This window comes from Amphiprion ocellaris, chromosome 5, assembly GCF_022539595.1.
Source record: "Amphiprion ocellaris isolate individual 3 ecotype Okinawa chromosome 5, ASM2253959v1, whole genome shotgun sequence".
Classification (NCBI taxonomy): domain Eukaryota; kingdom Metazoa; phylum Chordata; class Actinopteri; family Pomacentridae; genus Amphiprion; species Amphiprion ocellaris.
In genome coordinates this window covers 20,418,032-20,436,640 of record NC_072770.1, presented here as the reverse complement: position 1 = coordinate 20,436,640, position 18,609 = coordinate 20,418,032, and the positions used below count along the sequence as shown (strand labels likewise).

Here is an 18,609-nt window from a genome sequence, read left to right as displayed (position 1 = left end):
CTGTGTCTTGTGTGTGTGTGCCTGTCAATCATTTCAGCGTGTTCATGTTCTGCGTATCCTTGAACGGTGTGTAAAAGCCATGTTGATGAAGGAATCAGGGATGATCAGAGGGTTGGACAGAGAGGCTTGCCTCCTTTTGTGATCTCTGTGTGTTTCCCTTTCATCTGCCTTTGTGGAGATGTAGTGATCTCGGTAGACGCTGCTGGGACAGCAGCACCACAGAGCGAGCAGCAGCATATAGAAGCAGGCAGAGAAAGATGGTGACTGCATTTTTCATTCACATGGTGGCTTTGGGAGGGATTTCAGAGTTAGGATGGAGGAAGCGCTTCATATTAAATCTGTATTGGTTTAGGATGATATTTGTTGTGGATTGTGAGGGAATTTAACATGTTACTTGTGCCATTCAAATAGATCAGTCACTATTATTAAGCACTAGTTCACTGAAATCAGCCTCATTTCAGCAGCAAATCAAATGTCTTTAAATACATGCGGCATGTATGTTATTCTTCAGAGGAAGTTTTGGCGCAGTGTTTCACCATCTTGCAACAATCTGATCATAAGGAAATACTGATAAATGAGAACCAGTGTCTCATTTGCCATAATGCACGCTGCAGCCACGTTGTTGTTCTATGAGCCACCTCAGTGCTGCGGTGTAATAGCCAAAGAAAGCACAGCCTGTGCCAATTCATAATTCATCTGGATGTTTTTTTCTTCACTATTTATTTTGCGCCTGTCCACTCAGGCTGACTGCAGCATGACACTCAATCCCAACCCAAACAACTGGGCCAGGCCGTCCCATTGTCAGAAAATACTCTTCTCATCCTTGATCTGACGTGAAACAGATTGCCCATTTCTGTTTCTCTGTAAAGATGAGAAGGGATAAAGGAGAGAATGGAACAAAAGGAAAGAGATTGGGATGTTTTGCTTTATAGCCCTCTTTACCCTCGCACACCGACACTGATCTCTGCGCAATATGTTTCACTTCAAAAGAGAGGTTTAATGTTTGGCCATATGTCAGGATGAGGAACTACTGGGGGAAGAAAAGAGGAAAAATACTCACTGAGATGTGCAGACATTAGTGGAGATTAAACCTGAGGGGAATCCAAGTGGAGTTTAACCATTCATCAATTTATAAACCCTTATCAACACTGCTGTAAACTAACCTGAAAGCTGTTGTCTGACAAGGCTTGAGACGACATCAAATCGCAGTGCATTGTGGGTATTTCTAGTATACTGTTGTGTCTGACAAAGCTCTATCTGACAAATGTCAAGGAATCGTCAAAAAAGCAGTCAACAACATGGAGAGGCCACTGTTAGAGGGGCAGGAACTTCACCATAAAATATCCATTTAACTGTCTGAACCTCAAACAGTTTGTGGGGTTCGCTTTGCTCCCGTCACTTTTTTTCTCACTGTGGGTTCATTTCTCACTGCAATATAAAGTCCTGCACCTCCACAAAAACAACACGACCATGGCTACAAGTAGACAGAACTCAAAAATGTCTTCTGTGCGGTATGACACATTTATAATGACAAAAAATCATCCAAAAGAAATAAATTAAATTTCGTCAATTATTTATTTTACACACCAAATCGGAGGCAAATTAATGCTGGGGGGAAAATGATGAAAACATACTGTAGATATTTTGCTGCTTACATTTTTAATGTGTTTCCATACTTGTCACCTATTAGCACAACCTGCAGTTTAATCCAGTTCAGCCAAAAAGTCCCTGAATTTCTGTCATGTGATTGCTGGTCTTTGATTGTTGGTTGCACTAAGAAGTAGAGATTTTTTGTTAGCTTTTTTTCAGGAGGTGGTGCAAAAGTTCTACTTTTGCAGTTTTAGGAAAATAAAAGAGTCACACAGAATAATGTGATTTTGATGAAATATCATGATTTTAAGCTTAGATTTGGTTAAATTTCCTGACAGAACCACAAGGCACAGAGGAGTAGTTGAAGAACCAACAAAAAGTTAAAAATCTGAAAAATATTGTAATATTGGTGATTTTTAAAGATAACATGCTTTTCAAACCCATCAGTGGGTTTGGGATTTCAGAGGGTTAATGATAGAAAGGCAACATTTACAGTATCACTGAAACCTCATATACACCTTCATGTAAAATAAGAAGACATTAAGAATTAAAAAATGGTTGTAGAGCATGTTTCACAACATTTAAAACCTATTGTTCGCCTTTAGCAGAGCATAATTATTTTTGCTAGATTCCTAAAGTGAGTTTTGTTACCTTCTACCATGATGACAAAAAATATAGAAATGACTGTTGGGGTTGTAAAACCTGCCTGCCTTCCTTCTTGCAAGATTGTATTTAGAATTGAAACCTAAATTATTTGTTTTTACTTAGTAAATTCTAACTTTTCCTTTGGAGCTGAAGATTATAACATTATTGGTGCGGTGGTTAGCACTTTTGCCGCTCAGCTGGAAGGCTGTGGGTTTAAACTTGCTCGATTGTACGTCTCTTTGGACTGACAACCGCCTCTCACCCAGTATCAGCTGGGATAGACTCCAGCCCTTCACAACCCTCTGGAGGATAAAGCAGGTATCACTAATGGATGGATGGTGAAAGACACAAAAAGTCCTCATGGACTGCATTAAGATAGCTTAACTGACATTACGGTAATCCAGTTTTGGTCAAAGAAAACAGATTCACTAGCTTAATCAGCTTTTAATTGCTTTCATGACTCATAACTGCATAGATACAGCATGTCAACAGCACTGGATAACTTAATGAACAAACAAAAAACTTGCGTCGCAAGCCTAATTTAGTTGTCAGTACAATTTTGGGGGATAAAAATACGTTTAATCATGCATATATTAAGGACTGTGGTTACAGAAACATGATTTTATCTGCACCTCATGTCCTATTCTGCACCACTGAATAGGACATGAGCCAGCATGTTGTTGGAATTGAGTACATTTGGTAGAATCGCAGCTTTAATGTTATGTGCAAAAAAAAACTGTTCCTCCAGCTCGGGCTTCTGAGCAACGCTGGCTGGAAAAACATGCGTTTCCCAGATTGGCCTGTACACTTGCAAAAAGAATCACTGAGGCCATAACATGGTCCTGACAAACACATCCCTGAGCCATGACAAAAACATAACTTTCCTCTTCGCACACACTGATTTCAGCTGCAGTATTCACATCACAGCATTTAATTGTGGTGGAAGGATGTGAGTTGCCCTTTTCCTTCAGTTGTTGTAAAATACTTCTGTGGCTCAAGAGGTTGCAAAAGTCAATATAATGAAATTTTCACATGTACTGTTGGAGATCTAATGGAAATGTTAGGGGGTCTTTTGTGGGTTTACAATAATTCCAACTGTGAATTATTGTAAAATCAATGCTTTTAAAATAGGTTGTCCTCTTTGTGACCAGTGGTAAAATCTATTACATGCCTGCTAAATGTTTCTAGTGTTTCAGCTAATCTCGCCACCGAGGATGTTTTTCTCCCTACATACAAGAGTCGAGTTTCCCAAAAGCATCTCAGGGTTATAACCATATTTGTTCAGCTAATGTTTCCATTGGCGTGTTTCCATCCCAAGATGAGTGTTGTGCATGCTGAGATACTTTAGACAGCAGGTCCAGCTCGAGTGCCAGTGGTTCATTTGACATGAATACCAGCCTTTTGGTATTGCTCCCGCAGAGAATCTCGGCATTTGGCACAGCTCCTCTTTTCAGATACTCGCTTTCACATACAGTACACTTAAGAAGCAGAAAATATATGTATGAACAGAGAGCACAAGAAAAAGCCAAACATCTCCACCTTCAAATGGGTCGGAGTGAGAATTAAAGCAATTGCAATGCAAAAAGAAAAAGGCTTTCAGTGGCAGAATGTAAAATAGAGCAAGTTTTGACAATAGTAGTGGAGGAATATTATGAGCAGCCTTCCTTGCTTCCCTGGGAGAGTTTCATGGAGTGCTTTCTCACTGTGATAATGAAATGACCTGGCCTGCACTGCTCTACTCTCTCTCAAAAACACATCTGCTAGACGAGGGTGAAAATGAGAAAATCCTACCTCCTCTCCCGAGTTTCGTAAAGCATACTTTCAATATTCTTTTTCACAGAGAATGATGGGAATGTGAGTGACTGTGGACTTTTGTGTCCTTGTGAGTGTTGTGTGTTGTTCCCGTAGCCGTGCGCATATGCATCACTTTGTGTCCGTGTGTGTGTGTGTGTGTGTGTGTGTGTGTTTGTGTGTGTGTGTGTGTGTGTGTGTGTGTGTGTGTGTGTGTCTGTGGATGCTCTCACTGCTTCAGCAACTTGTAATAAACTGTATTTGAAGCACATTTGACATAACAAGGTACTATACAGAAATTCAGTGGATAGAAATCCCATAGAGTTGTCATCGTAACATGGTTTTTGTAACTTCATTTTTGCGGTTTGCACGCAGTGAAATCAATACAGTAAGCAGCAAAACTCAGATCAAGGACTTCACTTTTGTCCCATTTCAAGGTAGAATCCAATAAGGCAAACTACAGTCCCACACTGTTTGGAGCTAATCTTGTGGGCCTTGCTAGACATTCAGGCCGTACCAGACTGATTCAGAAGAATGACTCACCAGTTTGGTACAGCACAGACTGCATGCAGACCATGTATTCCCTCAGCTTCTAGTTAACAGGGAATCTATGGCAGCACTGAGGCAGAGCGCTGTCATTGAGTTACATAATCAACAGAGGAGTGTAGCAAGAGTGTGTGTGTGCGAGTGTGTGTGTGTGTGTGTGTGTGTGTGTGTGTGCCCTCGTGCATTTGTGTAGCTGCAATTCTTCTTGAGCTGTCGATCATGTGGTACACCAAGGCCACTCTAACACAAGGCTGCTGAGGTGGACTTTCAGCAACAATGGAGCTTAGTGTGTGTGTGTGTGTGTGTGTGTGTGTGTGTGTGTGTGTGTGTGTGTGTGTGTGTGTGTGTGTGCGTGCGTGCGTGTGTGCGTGCGTGTGCGTGAGAGTCCATGTGTGGACTTTGCTAGTATTTTTTAAAGGCATATGCGTGGATGAATAGGCGGCTGCATTTACAAGGCTGAGGGGAAAAAGTGAGCTACAGGCAAAGTAGGTGTGCATGCTGCGAGATGCGCCAATTTAGGTCCTGCACATGTTAACTCACAAGGCCACATTTCCATATCTATCGTGTGTGTGTTTATTTGTATCCTGTTGTATCCCTCTATGCATGCTTGGATGCATAGACCCATTTGTGATGGTGTGTATGAGCCAAGCCTGTGTGTATAAGCATGCATGTCTAGTCATGTAAGCTTACCTACTTAGGCCTGTTTGTGTGTGCACGTTTAGATATGTATGTATGTATCACAGTGGCTTTTGTGTAGATGTTTTGTTTGTTGTTGTTTTTTTTTATCCATACCGGCATTAGGCTAAGGAGAGCTTCTCCTGCTCAATGCTGCCATCTGGCTTTGACTAGCCCCACCACACACATCCTAGGGGAGCTATCGGTGCGAGTCAGCGTCTGGTTTTAACAACTGTTTTGGGATCAGTTGTCCAGTGGGCTGGTGCTAACTCACCCTATTATGAGCAGGATGATAAAACTGACCTTGAAGCAGTTTATGGGGCTGGAATAATGGAAACCACTGATAGAGAGCCCATGAAACTGCACTCAGCTTTCAGTGACAAAAGAAAATAATGGTTTAACCACTTAAAATTATTTTGAACGGTATCTAAAAATTTATGAGCGGACGTTTTGCGTGCGGGTGCTCAGCAAGCAATGATGAATTAAGAGGTTCACTGATTATGAATCTGCATGTTAAGAATGAAGATTTAAAGTTTCAATAAAAAGTGAAAATGGCATTCGTGCATATTATTTTTGATATACAGAGAGAATATGAAAACTATCAGGAGAAAGGGAGCAGAAACAGAGGAAGATATTGTTATTTTGATTTTCATGCCTCTTCCCTTCCGGTCATTTTTGTACAGTCCCTAAAATGCTGAGTGAAATTAAAACCAAGAAAATTAAATACAACCTCAGTGGGTCACGTGCAGGTTAAGACCAGTTCTTGCATGTAAAACCAGTGGAGGTGGAACACAATTAGGTCAGATTGAGGCCAGACCATTTGTATGGGTCACAGTAAAAGTGCTCATATGTATGCAGGCTTATAGCCCCCCTGGGAGCAGTGGGCTGACCTTGTCCCATACTCTGATCTATGTCCTCATCTCCCCCTATGTCCTCTTTTCCTCATTCCTCCTCCCGTCTTTCCTCTTTCCTCCCCCACTTCCTTTTTTATCACCACATTTCTCTCTGCTTAAACACCTCCCCTCCTTTTTTTAATCATTTTCTGTTACTTTCACTTTATTCTCACCATGTTTAGTTTCCTGTGATCACTCGGTTTCCCATCAAACACTCTTTTTTTAAATTCACATACTCTCACTTTTTTACTCATTTTTAACTCTTGCTCTTTTTCCATTCCCCATTTTCTTTATCCCCTCTCGTCCTTTTTCCATATCAACAGCCAGTCTGATAAATAATGCATCACAGCACATTAAAAACATTAGTAGGGTTCTCTTGGCTGTCAAAGAGAGGGAGGAGACGAGGGAGAGGAAGGAATGGGTAACTCCATTTTAAATAAGTGTTGTGGAGAATGATGTGATTTAATATTAGCAGCGGAAATGTGCCAGAAGAAGGGTGAAGGTCCAAGCATTAATTGTGTTTGCATCGCGTCCTCGTGTCCTCACGCTCAGGGCTTTTTTTTTTCTTGCCTTTGGTGAAACATCTGAAAGCTTGCAGATTCATAGAGATGATGACTGTATCAGCAAACTCAAAAGAAAAGATTTAATGACATTTTGCAAAACACTGGTTCTGCATCACACAGAAACCTTGACCTTTTTCCCTCTCCCTCTCATCGTTTGCTTTCTCCATCCTCTTCCTCTCCTCTCCCCCTTTCCTTCTATTCCTCCTGGCAGCGTGGCGATTGGCATTATTAAAAATTGATTGGCGGCGAGCGTTTAGCAGGGTGGTGAGGCGGAGAGGGAAATTTTGACAGGCAGGAGTGAAATGAAAGGAGGGCCTCTGTGGACACAGTGTGGAAAGGTCTCACTGGGGGACAGTGTGTGTGCGTGCGTGCGTGCGTGCGTGCATGCGTGCGTGCGTGCGTGCGTGCGTGCGTGCCTGCGTGCGTGTGCGTGTGTATGAGAGAAGATTGTGCAATTTGTAGTGAGGCTGAGACGTTGGGAAACTTCCACAAGATACTGTGTTTATACCTTCTGTATGCGCTGATGTATGGGAGTGTGTGTACATCCACAACAATATATCTGAACACACACACACTAAACCATGACGGCACACAAGCACCCAGCAGCCGACACAGAGATGATACACAGTCACAGTATCTCTGCTGACCCACAGCTACCTCTCCGCCATCCTCCCTCCATCCCTCTTTCTATCGTTCCCTTCATCCCTCTGCTTATCCCCCCTTTCCAACCCTTCTCTCTCCTTTCATCTCAGATCAAATAATATTTCCAACCCATATTCCCAACCAGCTACTCCCCCAATGGCTATAAGTGCTACAGCTTTGGAGATTTTCAATACACTTTACTCGCAATTTGGCTGAGTGATTCTAAAAAAGTTTTTTTTGTTTGTTTTTTTTTTTTGAGGGGGAGAAGGGTAAAAGCGTGTGGCGTTACATGATGCTAACTGGTGCCTTTGTCTCTCTTTGCTCTTTCTCTCTGTCACAGATGAACAGACCGATCCAGGTGAAGCCAGCAGACAGTGAGAGTCGAGGAGGTACTGTACACCCTTCTTTACTGCCCTGCCCTGCCCCCCACCCCCACCCCACTCCTCGCTACCTTCCCTTCCCTCTACTCCATTTCTTTGTTCTACCCCTACAAACATGCTGCCTGTGTGTATCAGCCTCACCATTATCTGTCCCATTAGACGATGCCCTGTACCTCGACGCAGGCTGACAGCACGGCCTGGCCGGACCCTCCACTATTCAGAACACATTATGTAAACATGGCTCTTCCTGGCCAGCGTAGCCTGCAGCTCCTTTCTTGGAGTTTCATCATATGCGCTGATGCATGCACATGCACGTACACACACAGAAACACGCATGTCCTGTCGTGCTTTGAGGGGAAACTGGTAGCTTCTTTTGACAAATTCCCTTAAAAACCCGTCTGCAACGAGGCAAACTTTATTTGAGTCACGTCAAAAGTTTGTGGCGGCAAAAAGAAATGCAGATTATGTGTGAATGTAAGCGAACATCTCGTCTGGTATTTTTTGTGCGTCATGCTTTATTGACAGCTAAGACTGCTTCAAGTGAATTTTCAATGTCTAGACATGTAGTGACCTGCTCCTGACATCAATCAATGGACTGTACAAGAGAAGATTGATGTAGTTTGACCATTTTTGTCTGGAGTCTTTCAAACTTTGCAGTTGTTAATATAATTGGCACCAGAGCGATTCTCCTGCTACAAGAAAGAGGGAAAGAGAGAGAGAGAGAGGAGGGGAGGAGTAAAAAGAAGAAATAGAGCATGCAAGGAGTTGAAGGTTGATAAGCAGGAGAAGAAGCATAAGGACTGAGAAAGGTGTTAGCCTGTAAAGAAATTTTTTTAAAAAACTGAAAGGAAAGGAAGAGAGATTGTGCAACATCCTCTTCTATTTAGTTTGGAGGTTCTCTGAGTATGACTGATGGAGCGGGAGGGAAGAGAGGCAAGCACCAAGCGTGAGGAAGCAAAGTGAGGGCAGTGTGAGACGGCCATACCTCTGTCTGTGCTTGGGCTGTCTTTCTCTCAGTGTATGTCCTCAGCTCTCTCTCTCTCTCTCTCTCATCTATTTCCCCACACGTATATTTTTCCAAGATTATTTTCTTTCCTTCTCAGTCCCGCATTTTTTCACACATTGCAGCAAAACTACACACAGTAATAATGGGGTGTTGCATTTCTAATTACAATGGTGGAAGAAGAACTCATATCTTTTACTTAAATAATAGCAAACACAGTCCAGGAAAAGTATGTAAACATTACCAGCAGCATGCATTTCTGGTATCAAAAGCAAAAAATACTCCTACTGCAGAAAAATGTCCACTGTGACGGTTTTATTATTCCATAGTATATTAATAGAATGCTGATACTGACGCATCAGTGCAAGTGGCATTTTCCTTATGTAGCCAGTCCAGATGGAGCTATATTTTAATATTTTATATACAGTCACTTATGTAATCCAGTTATTCCCAATTTACGAATGGGTGACAAAATAAATCTGTGCAGAGACACTCTGATTAATGGGGAACCTTTTTTGGGTGAAATAAAGATTAATTTTACCTCTTTGGGATTACTTATATGAAAATGAATAAGTGACTCTTCAGTGGAACTGCTAATAGACTTCTGAAACATGGCAGGGAATCCCGACTAGGCACTGCTTATTGTAAAGGTTTGGAGCCACTGATTTAATGCTCTGTATTTTAAAGGCTTATGATGGTGTCGACTAACTGTGTCTTTCCGATAATAATAGATGTATCAGAGTAAAAGTTAAGCATTTCATCTCTGAAATGAGCTGAAAAGTATTAGGCAGCACAAATGGAAAAGACTCAAGTAAACCTACGGAAGCCCTGCAGTTTGTGGGTGTTTTTTTTCTTGGCTCTATTACATTTTTCCTCACTGTGGGCCCAGTGTTTTTTTCACAACAATATAAAGTCCAGCACCTCTGTGAAGAAAGTACAACCAAGGCTAGAAGCAGAGAGAACTTAAAAATGTTGTCAGTGCAGCACAGCAAAGTTATCATGCCATAAAGCAATAACAAAAGGAAAAAACTAAAACTGAATTACTTTTGTCTTATTTATTTTCAAATATTATTTTAAAAAATAAAATTGATAAGTTAAATATTTTTCCAAGTGCCCACAGGCAACATGAATACTGAAAAAAAGGTGGCTCTACATGTTATAGATATTTTACTATTTACATTGTTCATTTGTTTCCATACTTGTCTCATGTCTGTTCTGTGTAAACACTGCCTGCAGTTCAGCCCAGTTCAGCCAAAAACTCCCTGAATTCATGTCATGTTAGTTGCAGCTGAGTCAATAATGGCTCAACGATTGTTTTGGTGACTGCAGATTTTTCTTATTTTTTTTACAGAATCTCATGGAGGAAAATGCTTAATCGGCAAATTTTTTGAATAAGACATATAGAATAAAGTGATTTGGGTGAAATATCATGATCTTAAAATTAGATTTTGTACATGTTGGCAACGGAACCGTGGACCACACATGAGTAGTTCAAGGACTGTTGGAAAGTTGAAAATCTGATTATTCTTACTGTCTTCACAGTTTCAAGCTCTGGCGGTGTAATAGTGTAATTTGGGCAATTTTTAGAAGACAACACACTTTTTAAGGCTGTTGGTGGATTTTGGTGTTCAGAGGGTTAATGTACCCCCAAAATTTTAAGAACAGCACTTATACTTAGTTACAGTCCACCACCGGTGAATTGATAATGTTAGTGAGGAAGGATCTATGCAACTGATAATGCCCTAAAGCGAAGCATGGCAAAAATCAACAATGAAATTAGAAAATAATACTTTTAATATGTCATTTCTGTGTGTAGCCAACTAAATATTACTGTAGAGGGAGATGAGGGAGCCATTGTAATGTACTGTCTGTGTGTGCGAGCTAGAGAGAGAGTTTTGCATCGCTGTTGAGACTCTGGTGTATATTGATTTGCTCTCTTGCTGAATATGAGTGTGTTTGTGCATGTGTGTGTTAAGTCCTTCCCCAAAGAAAGATGTAATGTTTATTGGTGGCTTCCCTAGAGAACTGTGTGCTTTGGCCACCAGTGAGGTGTGTACTGTGAATGTGTCTGTGTAGAAGAAGTTGCGGGTGTGTGTGTGTGTTTGTCTGTATCGGGGGAGGGCAAACATTTTCAGATTTGTGTGCGCGTGTCCGGGCCTATGTGTGTGTCCTGCACCTCTGATGTGCGCTACACTCTTGTAAACACTCACCACCCCGTCCCAGCCCACCCCCTCCCACGGTGCAAGGCCAGAGCGCAGATTAGTCTTGTTGACTCGGCAAGGACACCCTGTCAGGCGCAGGCAGCGGGGAACGGACCCCAAACACGCATGCATGCGCACACTCACAGATACCAGCACCTACACACACATTACTTTGCAGAGCACATTCAAGAGCCAATCGCACTGAGGCTCATTAATTTCCAAACATATACATCCGTCTCCACAAAGCTCAGATTCTACGCGATGTAAGAACAGACGACAGCCCCGAACACTGACGCATCTGCTACTGTTGGCACTAACACACTTTCACCGTCTGCTTCGCAATTCCGCTCAAACATTCATTCGGTGACGCAAGCACGCTGTCATGGCCTGACACATGGACTGAACTGATGCTGGACATCAGTCTGAATGTACGATTTCAAACTCATCCATTCATGTCCCAGTTCTTCTTGACAGAATATAAGTTTGTTTGTAGAGGGAGAAACAAATATATTCGCTTTGGATTACTTGAATTCCTAAGGGGCTGTTTTACCAAATGTTAAAAAACGGCTATTTTAAGGCAGAAGAGGGCAGCAGTTGCTATGTGCAAAACTGAGTGGTTGCTATGTGTTGATAATGAGAAACAGACCAATGAGTGTGTTCACTGGTGGTGTGTAAAGTGATAGTATGAACAAGTTAGTCTCTTAATGTTTACCTGATGTTTTGAAAGTGGTTATCACTGCTTTTTGTCAGAAACGTTGAGAAAAATATGTGTACAGCTGTCACAGAACAACAGGTTATCCTCCCTTTCAACTCCACATTCATGTAGCTGTCTGCTGAATTCCACATGATCTTTGATTTATGCACATACTTGTTATTTCTATGTTTCTGATGCACGTTTAATAGTAATAATGACAACAAATGTGCTATTCTGTGTAACCGAGTTCCCCGGAAAGACTGTGAAACTGAACTTAGTTAAAGTTTAATCATGTTGTGACCCGAGGACAGGCACAGCAACGCATCTGTCTCGTCTCATTTCTGACACCTGTGGCAGCACAATTCCTATATGGAGTAGTTTTGACGGATTCAGTCCAAAAAAAAAAAAAAAAGTCAGATAAGGGTGACAAGTTAGACTCATGGAATGTCACACACGTCATTGCTGATTTCCGTCAAGTCACATCATTTCATGGCCAACAAAAACACACCAGGATGTTGTTACCAGGATACTCCACACATTACGTATTTATGTTTATTCAAATACGAAATACGATACAAAACGAAAGAGATTTGTCTGTTGCAAACACACTTTTTAATGTTCAACAGGGAGAATATTTTATTCTCCTCTCGTGATTGAGTATGTTATGGTTGTCAGGTGAAATCTTCAGGAAGATTTTTCATTTACTGACAACACACTACCTTATTGCAGATCCCAGTACCTTCTGCTATGGTAAGAAAAAATAGCGTAGTGATGGAATTACAGGTGTGGTTGGCTGACATCAATAAATAAGCAAAAACATTAGTCATTAGTTTTTTTTTAGACAAATAGTCTCTTATCTAAACTGTGAAGCTACAACACAACTATAAACCAAATCAGCCTGGTGTCTGAGTCTGAATGTAAGTGAGTTATTAACCAGCAACAGCATTTATCACAAAGGGATTAAGGACATGGTTATAAACAAATATTCAACACAGACAGTAGTTCCAACAAGCAGCACTGAATATGATGTGAGAGAGGACTGTTGTTAGTATCAGACAAAATTATGCATGATGCCAACCAAACTCCTAAAGGACAGGAACTGCATGTTAAAGGGTTTTCTTTCCTTGATGATCATCTACTGCAAATTTGTAATAGACATCTGGTTAAATAGTAGTAAAAAATTTCAAGCTTGATGTGCAGAAACTGATGTGTACCTCAAGTAAAAAACCTACCAAGAATAACGTATTTTACTGAAAAGTGACATCATCTAAAATGGACACGACAGACATTGCTTGACTAAATCTAACACATTTTGAATTTAATAAATGCATTAGCATCTTCTAGTGACTTATTATGAACTCTTTGCTATTCTATTGGAACTGCAGGGCTTATTTCTATTTTTCAACAGTGGACACTTTATAGCCTCAACCAAATTACCTTTGCATCTTAATGACATTTAATGTTGTGTTTTCTGAAAATCATGGCCGTATAACACAAGTGCATTATTGCCAGTTTGAAAATTGGTACATTCCATGGCATCACCAAACCTCTCTGATAGTTTTTGCACACTTTTCTAAGTCTGAGCAAAACTGCTGCTACTTCAGTGAATCTAAGCGTGTCTTTATGCAGAATATCAAAAGGCATCTCTGATCCCCTGATCGTGACCTATTGCTTTTCCTTTTAGAAGACAGAAAGCTCTTTGTGGGCATGCTCAACAAGCAGCAGTCAGAAGATGATGTGCGGCGCCTTTTTGAGTCCTTCGGCAGCATCGAGGAATGCACCATCCTCAGAGGTCCCGATGGAAACAGCAAAGGTGAGTTTATAGCTGTTTATGACTTTGAGCCAGCAGATTTTTTCACAGGCTGCTGCACAGAAATGATTTGGCCTTTCAAAGTTGGTGACTTTGCAAAGTTCTCCTTAAACACTCCATGTTGAGTGATGTCAAAGCAGGCAATTCCACAATCATCGTCGGAGTCTTTACATAAGAATACTGTAGATTCAGTAAATTTAAATGCTATTGGGAAGCTTTGCCCACAGGGATGAGAGATATAAACCACCAACTCTTTACAGATGAACCCCATTAACCTCATGAGTCAACCTACATGGCTCTGATAAAGAGGAAAAAAACTAAGTTAACCTCCTTATTAACCATCGGGCTTCATGTCATGCCAGAAAAATGTCCTTTCAAAATGTTGTCAGAGTGCTACACAAGTTCACTGCATGAAGTTCATCAGTGGGCTTAGCAGCCAATCAATGAGGCCCGATGATAACTAAGCCTGATGATTACAGTGGGCTTGATCATTCCGATTCCTCCGTGAAGCTCCATTAACAAGGCTTCATCAGCCAGCTTACTCGGCTAAGTGGGCTTTAGCTCAATAATTACTGGGAACTTGATCATTCAAATTCATCAACGGCACTTGTCAATAGTAAGTGAAACCAGAATGCTGTGGCATTTTAAGCCCCATCAGAGGATCCCCAAGTTGTTAATGGTGTCAGAGTGGTATGTTTAGCCTGCTTATTGAGCGTCGAGCAACACTGATGCAGCAGCAAAGCAGGCAGTCTTCACTATATGTTTGTTGCTGTAATCCTGTATTAAATTTATCCCAGGTGAAACAATGAAACTGTTTTTTTTTTTTTGTCCTGTTACTGGAAACACTTTGCTGCAACACTATGATGTGCTTTTCAGAAAACCTTTGTCTTTTGTTCCCCACTGTCTCTTTATCCCCTTTACTCATTTCTTCTCTCGCTTTTTTTAGGCTGTGCATTTGTAAAATACTCCTCTCATGCTGAAGCTCAGGCAGCCATCAGTGCACTACACGGCAGCCAGACAATGCCTGTGAGTACACGGTAACTGTGTGTGAGCATGTAGGTGTGTGTGAGAGGTGACTCACACTGAGAGATGAGTCAAATGGCACCTAATTACCTTTCTAAAGTTAAGTTATACTTTATTAATCCCACTAAGAAAATTTGTCCTTTAGATGTGACCCATCCCAACTTTTTTTCTGGGCAATGGGTGCCAACGATAGCTCTGAGGCCGTTGCTTTGGCCGGAGTTACAGGCGAGGATGCGTGTATGTGTGTGTGCGAGCGCAGATACAAGCTGATGTCACTTGTCTATCGACCCACACTAACATGTTCTGCCTGCCGTGTGTGTGTGTGTGTATATGTGTGTGGGTGGATGGGTGGGTGCACAGGGTGCCTCATCCAGCCTGGTGGTAAAGTTCGCTGACACGGATAAGGAGCGCACCATCCGCCGCATGCAGCAGATGGCTGGTCAGATGGGCATCTTCAACCCTATGGCCCTGCAGTTTGGAGCCTACGGAGCCTACGCTCAGGCAAGACGCCCCGCAAAATGTCTTTTTAATCCACAATTATTTATTGAGTGAGATTAAATGGAGAGCTCAAGTACAGCTCACATATAAATGTGAAATAGGAAGAGAAGTAGTGTAAACTATGCAACATAATACAGGAAATAGACATTATTCGAGACTCAACACCTGTTTTCTACCCAATTGCCTCTGTGTCTTGCCTCTGTGCTGTATCTCACTTTCTCTTTCCTTTTATTCCGCATGTCTAAACTTGGTAATCTCAAAGCCCATCTTGTCTTTCCTTTATTACTGTCCACCCTGCTTATAATCCCACTCTCCTATACCACCTACAGGTGCAGCAGCAGGCAGCGTTGATGGCATCTGTAGGTCAGGGAGGCTACCTCAGTCCAATGGCAGCCTTTGCAGCTGCCCAGATGCAGCACATGGCCACCATCAATGGCCTCCCAGGAGCACCGCTGACCCCTACGTCAGGTAACAGCAGTTACAGGTCAAAGGCTAAAGGACCGTGCAGGATTTTTGAGTATTTCCGTCTGTCATGGAAATGGCACATACTGACCATTTTCTGAAGCAAATCACATTTTCTTATGTGGTAATAAGCGAATGCCACTGTTCCCTGGGGAACCCGGCAGTAAGACAACATGGTGGATCTAAAAAATTGAGGTCACATGATGATTTTTATGAGCAACACAACATTAGGTAGCATGACCCTGAGTTGTTGATGGCCATTACTGGGAGAGACAAAGATAAATCTGGAGACTTTTAGATGCATTTAGGTGTTCAAACAGCAAACAAAGAGAGGTGAGAGTAAAAACCATTTCAACAAATGTAGCCCACTAAATATAGGGGTTATGCATGAGATTTTATAGTTAAACCTGTACATTCTGTTTATCCATATTTACTTTAATAATGACAAGCAACCTGTAAAGCAGTATACTAAGCCATTAGTAAACTGGCAAAATTCCATATTCCCAGAAGTAAACCTGTAAATTATAAATAACTCACTGATAACAATCTCCTAAAAGGATTGGAATGTTCAATGTTTTTGTAAAACAAATATTTAGTTATTAATGACTATAAAAACAGTGGTAACAAAGGTGAAAAGAAACACATTTGGTTGCCAGTTTAAATAATGACAATAAAAAGCTTAAGAATAAAGAATTAAACCCTTTGTCTTGGGTATGTTCTAAAAGGTTCAGGTCTGCCACGTAGTACCTGTAAGCAGGATGTCTTGCTATTTTCTCTATCTGTAATGTCAGATGAAAACTGCTTCCTCACATTATTCCTCAGATTGTCTGGAGTCATGATTATCCATTCAGCACAGCTGGTTTGCTCCATTAGGCATTATTGAGGAGGACAATAGCGTAACTTACTGATAAGGCAACAGCAGTGGGTCAGAGAGACATTTTATAAATGTCAGGAGCAGTTGTGCTTGTACGCTGAGAATTTGAAATTTGAGCAGATCATTACAAATCAAATATTTAATTGCTTTTCCAAGCTCAAACAGTTGTTCGAGTTTCAGATAAAATGTGACAAGCTTATTAACTATAAAGGGGCAAAGCTGTTTATCCAGTTTAACAGATAGCAAATATTATGCATTTCTCTGTCAGATGTATTAATGTCAACCGACCCCCTACAACATAATGTATATCTGCATCATGGAACAGTCCTGAGGCATGAGATTTTTATCCACTATATCCATGCTGCCTAAATCTAGGGCACAAAAATTAGATGGGGGGAAAAAATCTTATCTAAAAAAGTAGGAGATGTTTTTGAATACAGAGGTAGCAGCAGTGTAATATCAAGGATTTAAAAACAGAATGCTCCTTTAAAGTCGTACTGTATCATTGCTCTGGAACAGTACTGTAGCAAGGAACAGAGTGCAGCCGAAATTTTAAAAATGCCATATATTAAATATCAAGAATCTGCACAGTAGATGTTTCTAGATGCAGTGAAGGAGTGAAAATACACATAATTCTGAGAATATATAATTTGCCCCCTTTCAGTATCAGCACAGTAATCCCAAACAATATGTCTGAGGCTCTGATCTAATGGCTGTTGTGTCACACTAAGGGCTATACTGGGACAAGAAATCAGCCCTGACATTTAGTGTCTTCACCGGCCCACTGGACCGGCCCCTCTGACATTTGCAAGAGTTACTAGGTGGCCAGTCAAAGTAAAACTTATCCGTAATGTCTTGGGGAGGAAATACAGCGGAATGCTTACTGTTTCTCTCTGTCGTTGTCCGTTTGCCCCACGGCTGCAGGTGGTAGTACCCCCCCAGGCATCAGCGCTCCCACGGTGACCAGCATCCCCTCTCCCATTAGCGTAAATGGTTTTACTGGCATGCCACCCCCCCAGGCAAACGGGCAGCCCCCTGCAGAAGCTGTCTTCACCAACGGGATACACCATTACCCTGGTAAGTCTGATAATATGAGCAGCATGTATGCAAACACTCAAAAGGACTCTCAGATACAAAAAAAATATATGAATATAAAGCAGCTACGAAATTATGGTAAACTCTGACTTTATGACAGTGGAGATTGAATCTCTATAGACACACATCTATTGTAAGAGGAAAGCATGCATGCTGCTGGCTTACAGACGTGAATAGCCTTGAAGCATGTTCAGGAGGCCGAGGCCAGACGAATGTAGCCGACAGACAGCGAGCATGTCGAGGAGATGAGTGTTTGGCAAAAGGTGCTTATAGGCTGCTGGAGCCTCAGTATGTGCTTGTGTCATGAGCCGTGGCTAGTACCTCATTGGTTCTGTTTGTGAAGAGGTGGAAGAAAAATTTGTCTTCTTTTTTTTTTTTTTTTTTTTTTTTTACGCTCTTGTCTCCCCAGTGTTGCAGGAGGTGGTTTTTAGAGAGGACTCAGAGAAAAACGGCTTGGGCGTGGCTCCGCGGAGTTGTTTTGGGGTTCAGGGTGGCTGCTTCCTCTCCTCTCTCTCTGAAGGTAGCCCCTCTCCCCTCACCCACCCTCACCCCATCTCTCTGTGGGCTCAAAACTGTCACCAAGATTTGGAGCATGTGAAATAAAGAGAAAAAAAATCATTTCAATGCTATTTGTAAACCTGTGAAAAAAACTAATTCAAGTTTCTGACAGTGTAGTACACATTTGTATTTGCAGAAGAAAATTACAGATGTTTTCGATGCGCAAGAACCTTAAAAACCTCAAATACCTGCAGACACTACTCGGGGCAGCAAAAGGCACTGACTACTTTGTTTTTCAGGTAGCGTTTTTATGTACACTCCCATGCTCCTGAAAAGACGCACAAATTCAGATAATCTTATTCAAAAACACCAATGCCCTTATCTACGCATTCACAAACTTGCAATTCCCCAGGCAAAAATAGAAAAGTCTCACAGGTTTACAAAGAACACTACAATCACAAAGATTCAAATCTTTGCCATTTCACAAGCTGTAAATTTTATTGCAGTGTATTTGAGCCCATTCCTCTCCTCTTTTCTTCTGGCTATCTGTGACTGCTTTTCAGTGTTGCTGTTTAGTCCACAGTCTGTTCTGTATTTCTTTGGTGTTTTAAGTAATATTGGGGTTATCGGTGTGTGTACATGGTTATTGGTGTGTGTATGTGTGTTTTCTCAGTGGCGTACTTAATGTGCATGTAATATGTGTACAGATGGGTAGTTAAAAAAGTG

General features: G+C 41.4%; 2 protein-coding genes across 12 annotated transcripts in view; one reads left to right on the top strand and one right to left on the bottom strand.

The window, feature by feature from the left end:
• The window catches only part of kiaa1328 (KIAA1328 ortholog), a 51,931-nt gene that overhangs the window by 5,009 nt on the left and 28,313 nt on the right, over positions 1–18,609 (bottom strand). The gene's annotated exons all lie outside the window — the stretch shown is intronic.
• celf4 (CUGBP, Elav-like family member 4) overlaps positions 1–18,609 on the top strand; it is a 90,473-nt gene that overhangs the window by 60,631 nt on the left and 11,233 nt on the right. For 5 of the 11 annotated variants that reach the window (XM_035945869.2, XM_035945866.2, XM_023265077.3 and 2 more), the window contains exons 3-9: positions 7,686–7,734; positions 13,308–13,436; positions 14,380–14,459; positions 14,817–14,957; positions 15,284–15,422; positions 17,215–17,367; positions 17,795–17,905. In XM_035945869.2, the coding sequence (XP_035801762.1) occupies positions 7,686–7,734; positions 13,308–13,436; positions 14,380–14,459; positions 14,817–14,957; positions 15,284–15,422; positions 17,215–17,367; positions 17,795–17,905 (802 nt within the window). The remainder of the gene's footprint in view (positions 1–7,685; positions 7,735–13,307; positions 13,437–14,379; positions 14,460–14,816; positions 14,958–15,283; positions 15,423–17,214; positions 17,368–17,794; positions 17,906–18,609) is intronic. The other 6 variants (XM_035945873.2, XM_035945871.2, XM_035945870.2 and 3 more) reach the window with 3 other exon arrangements.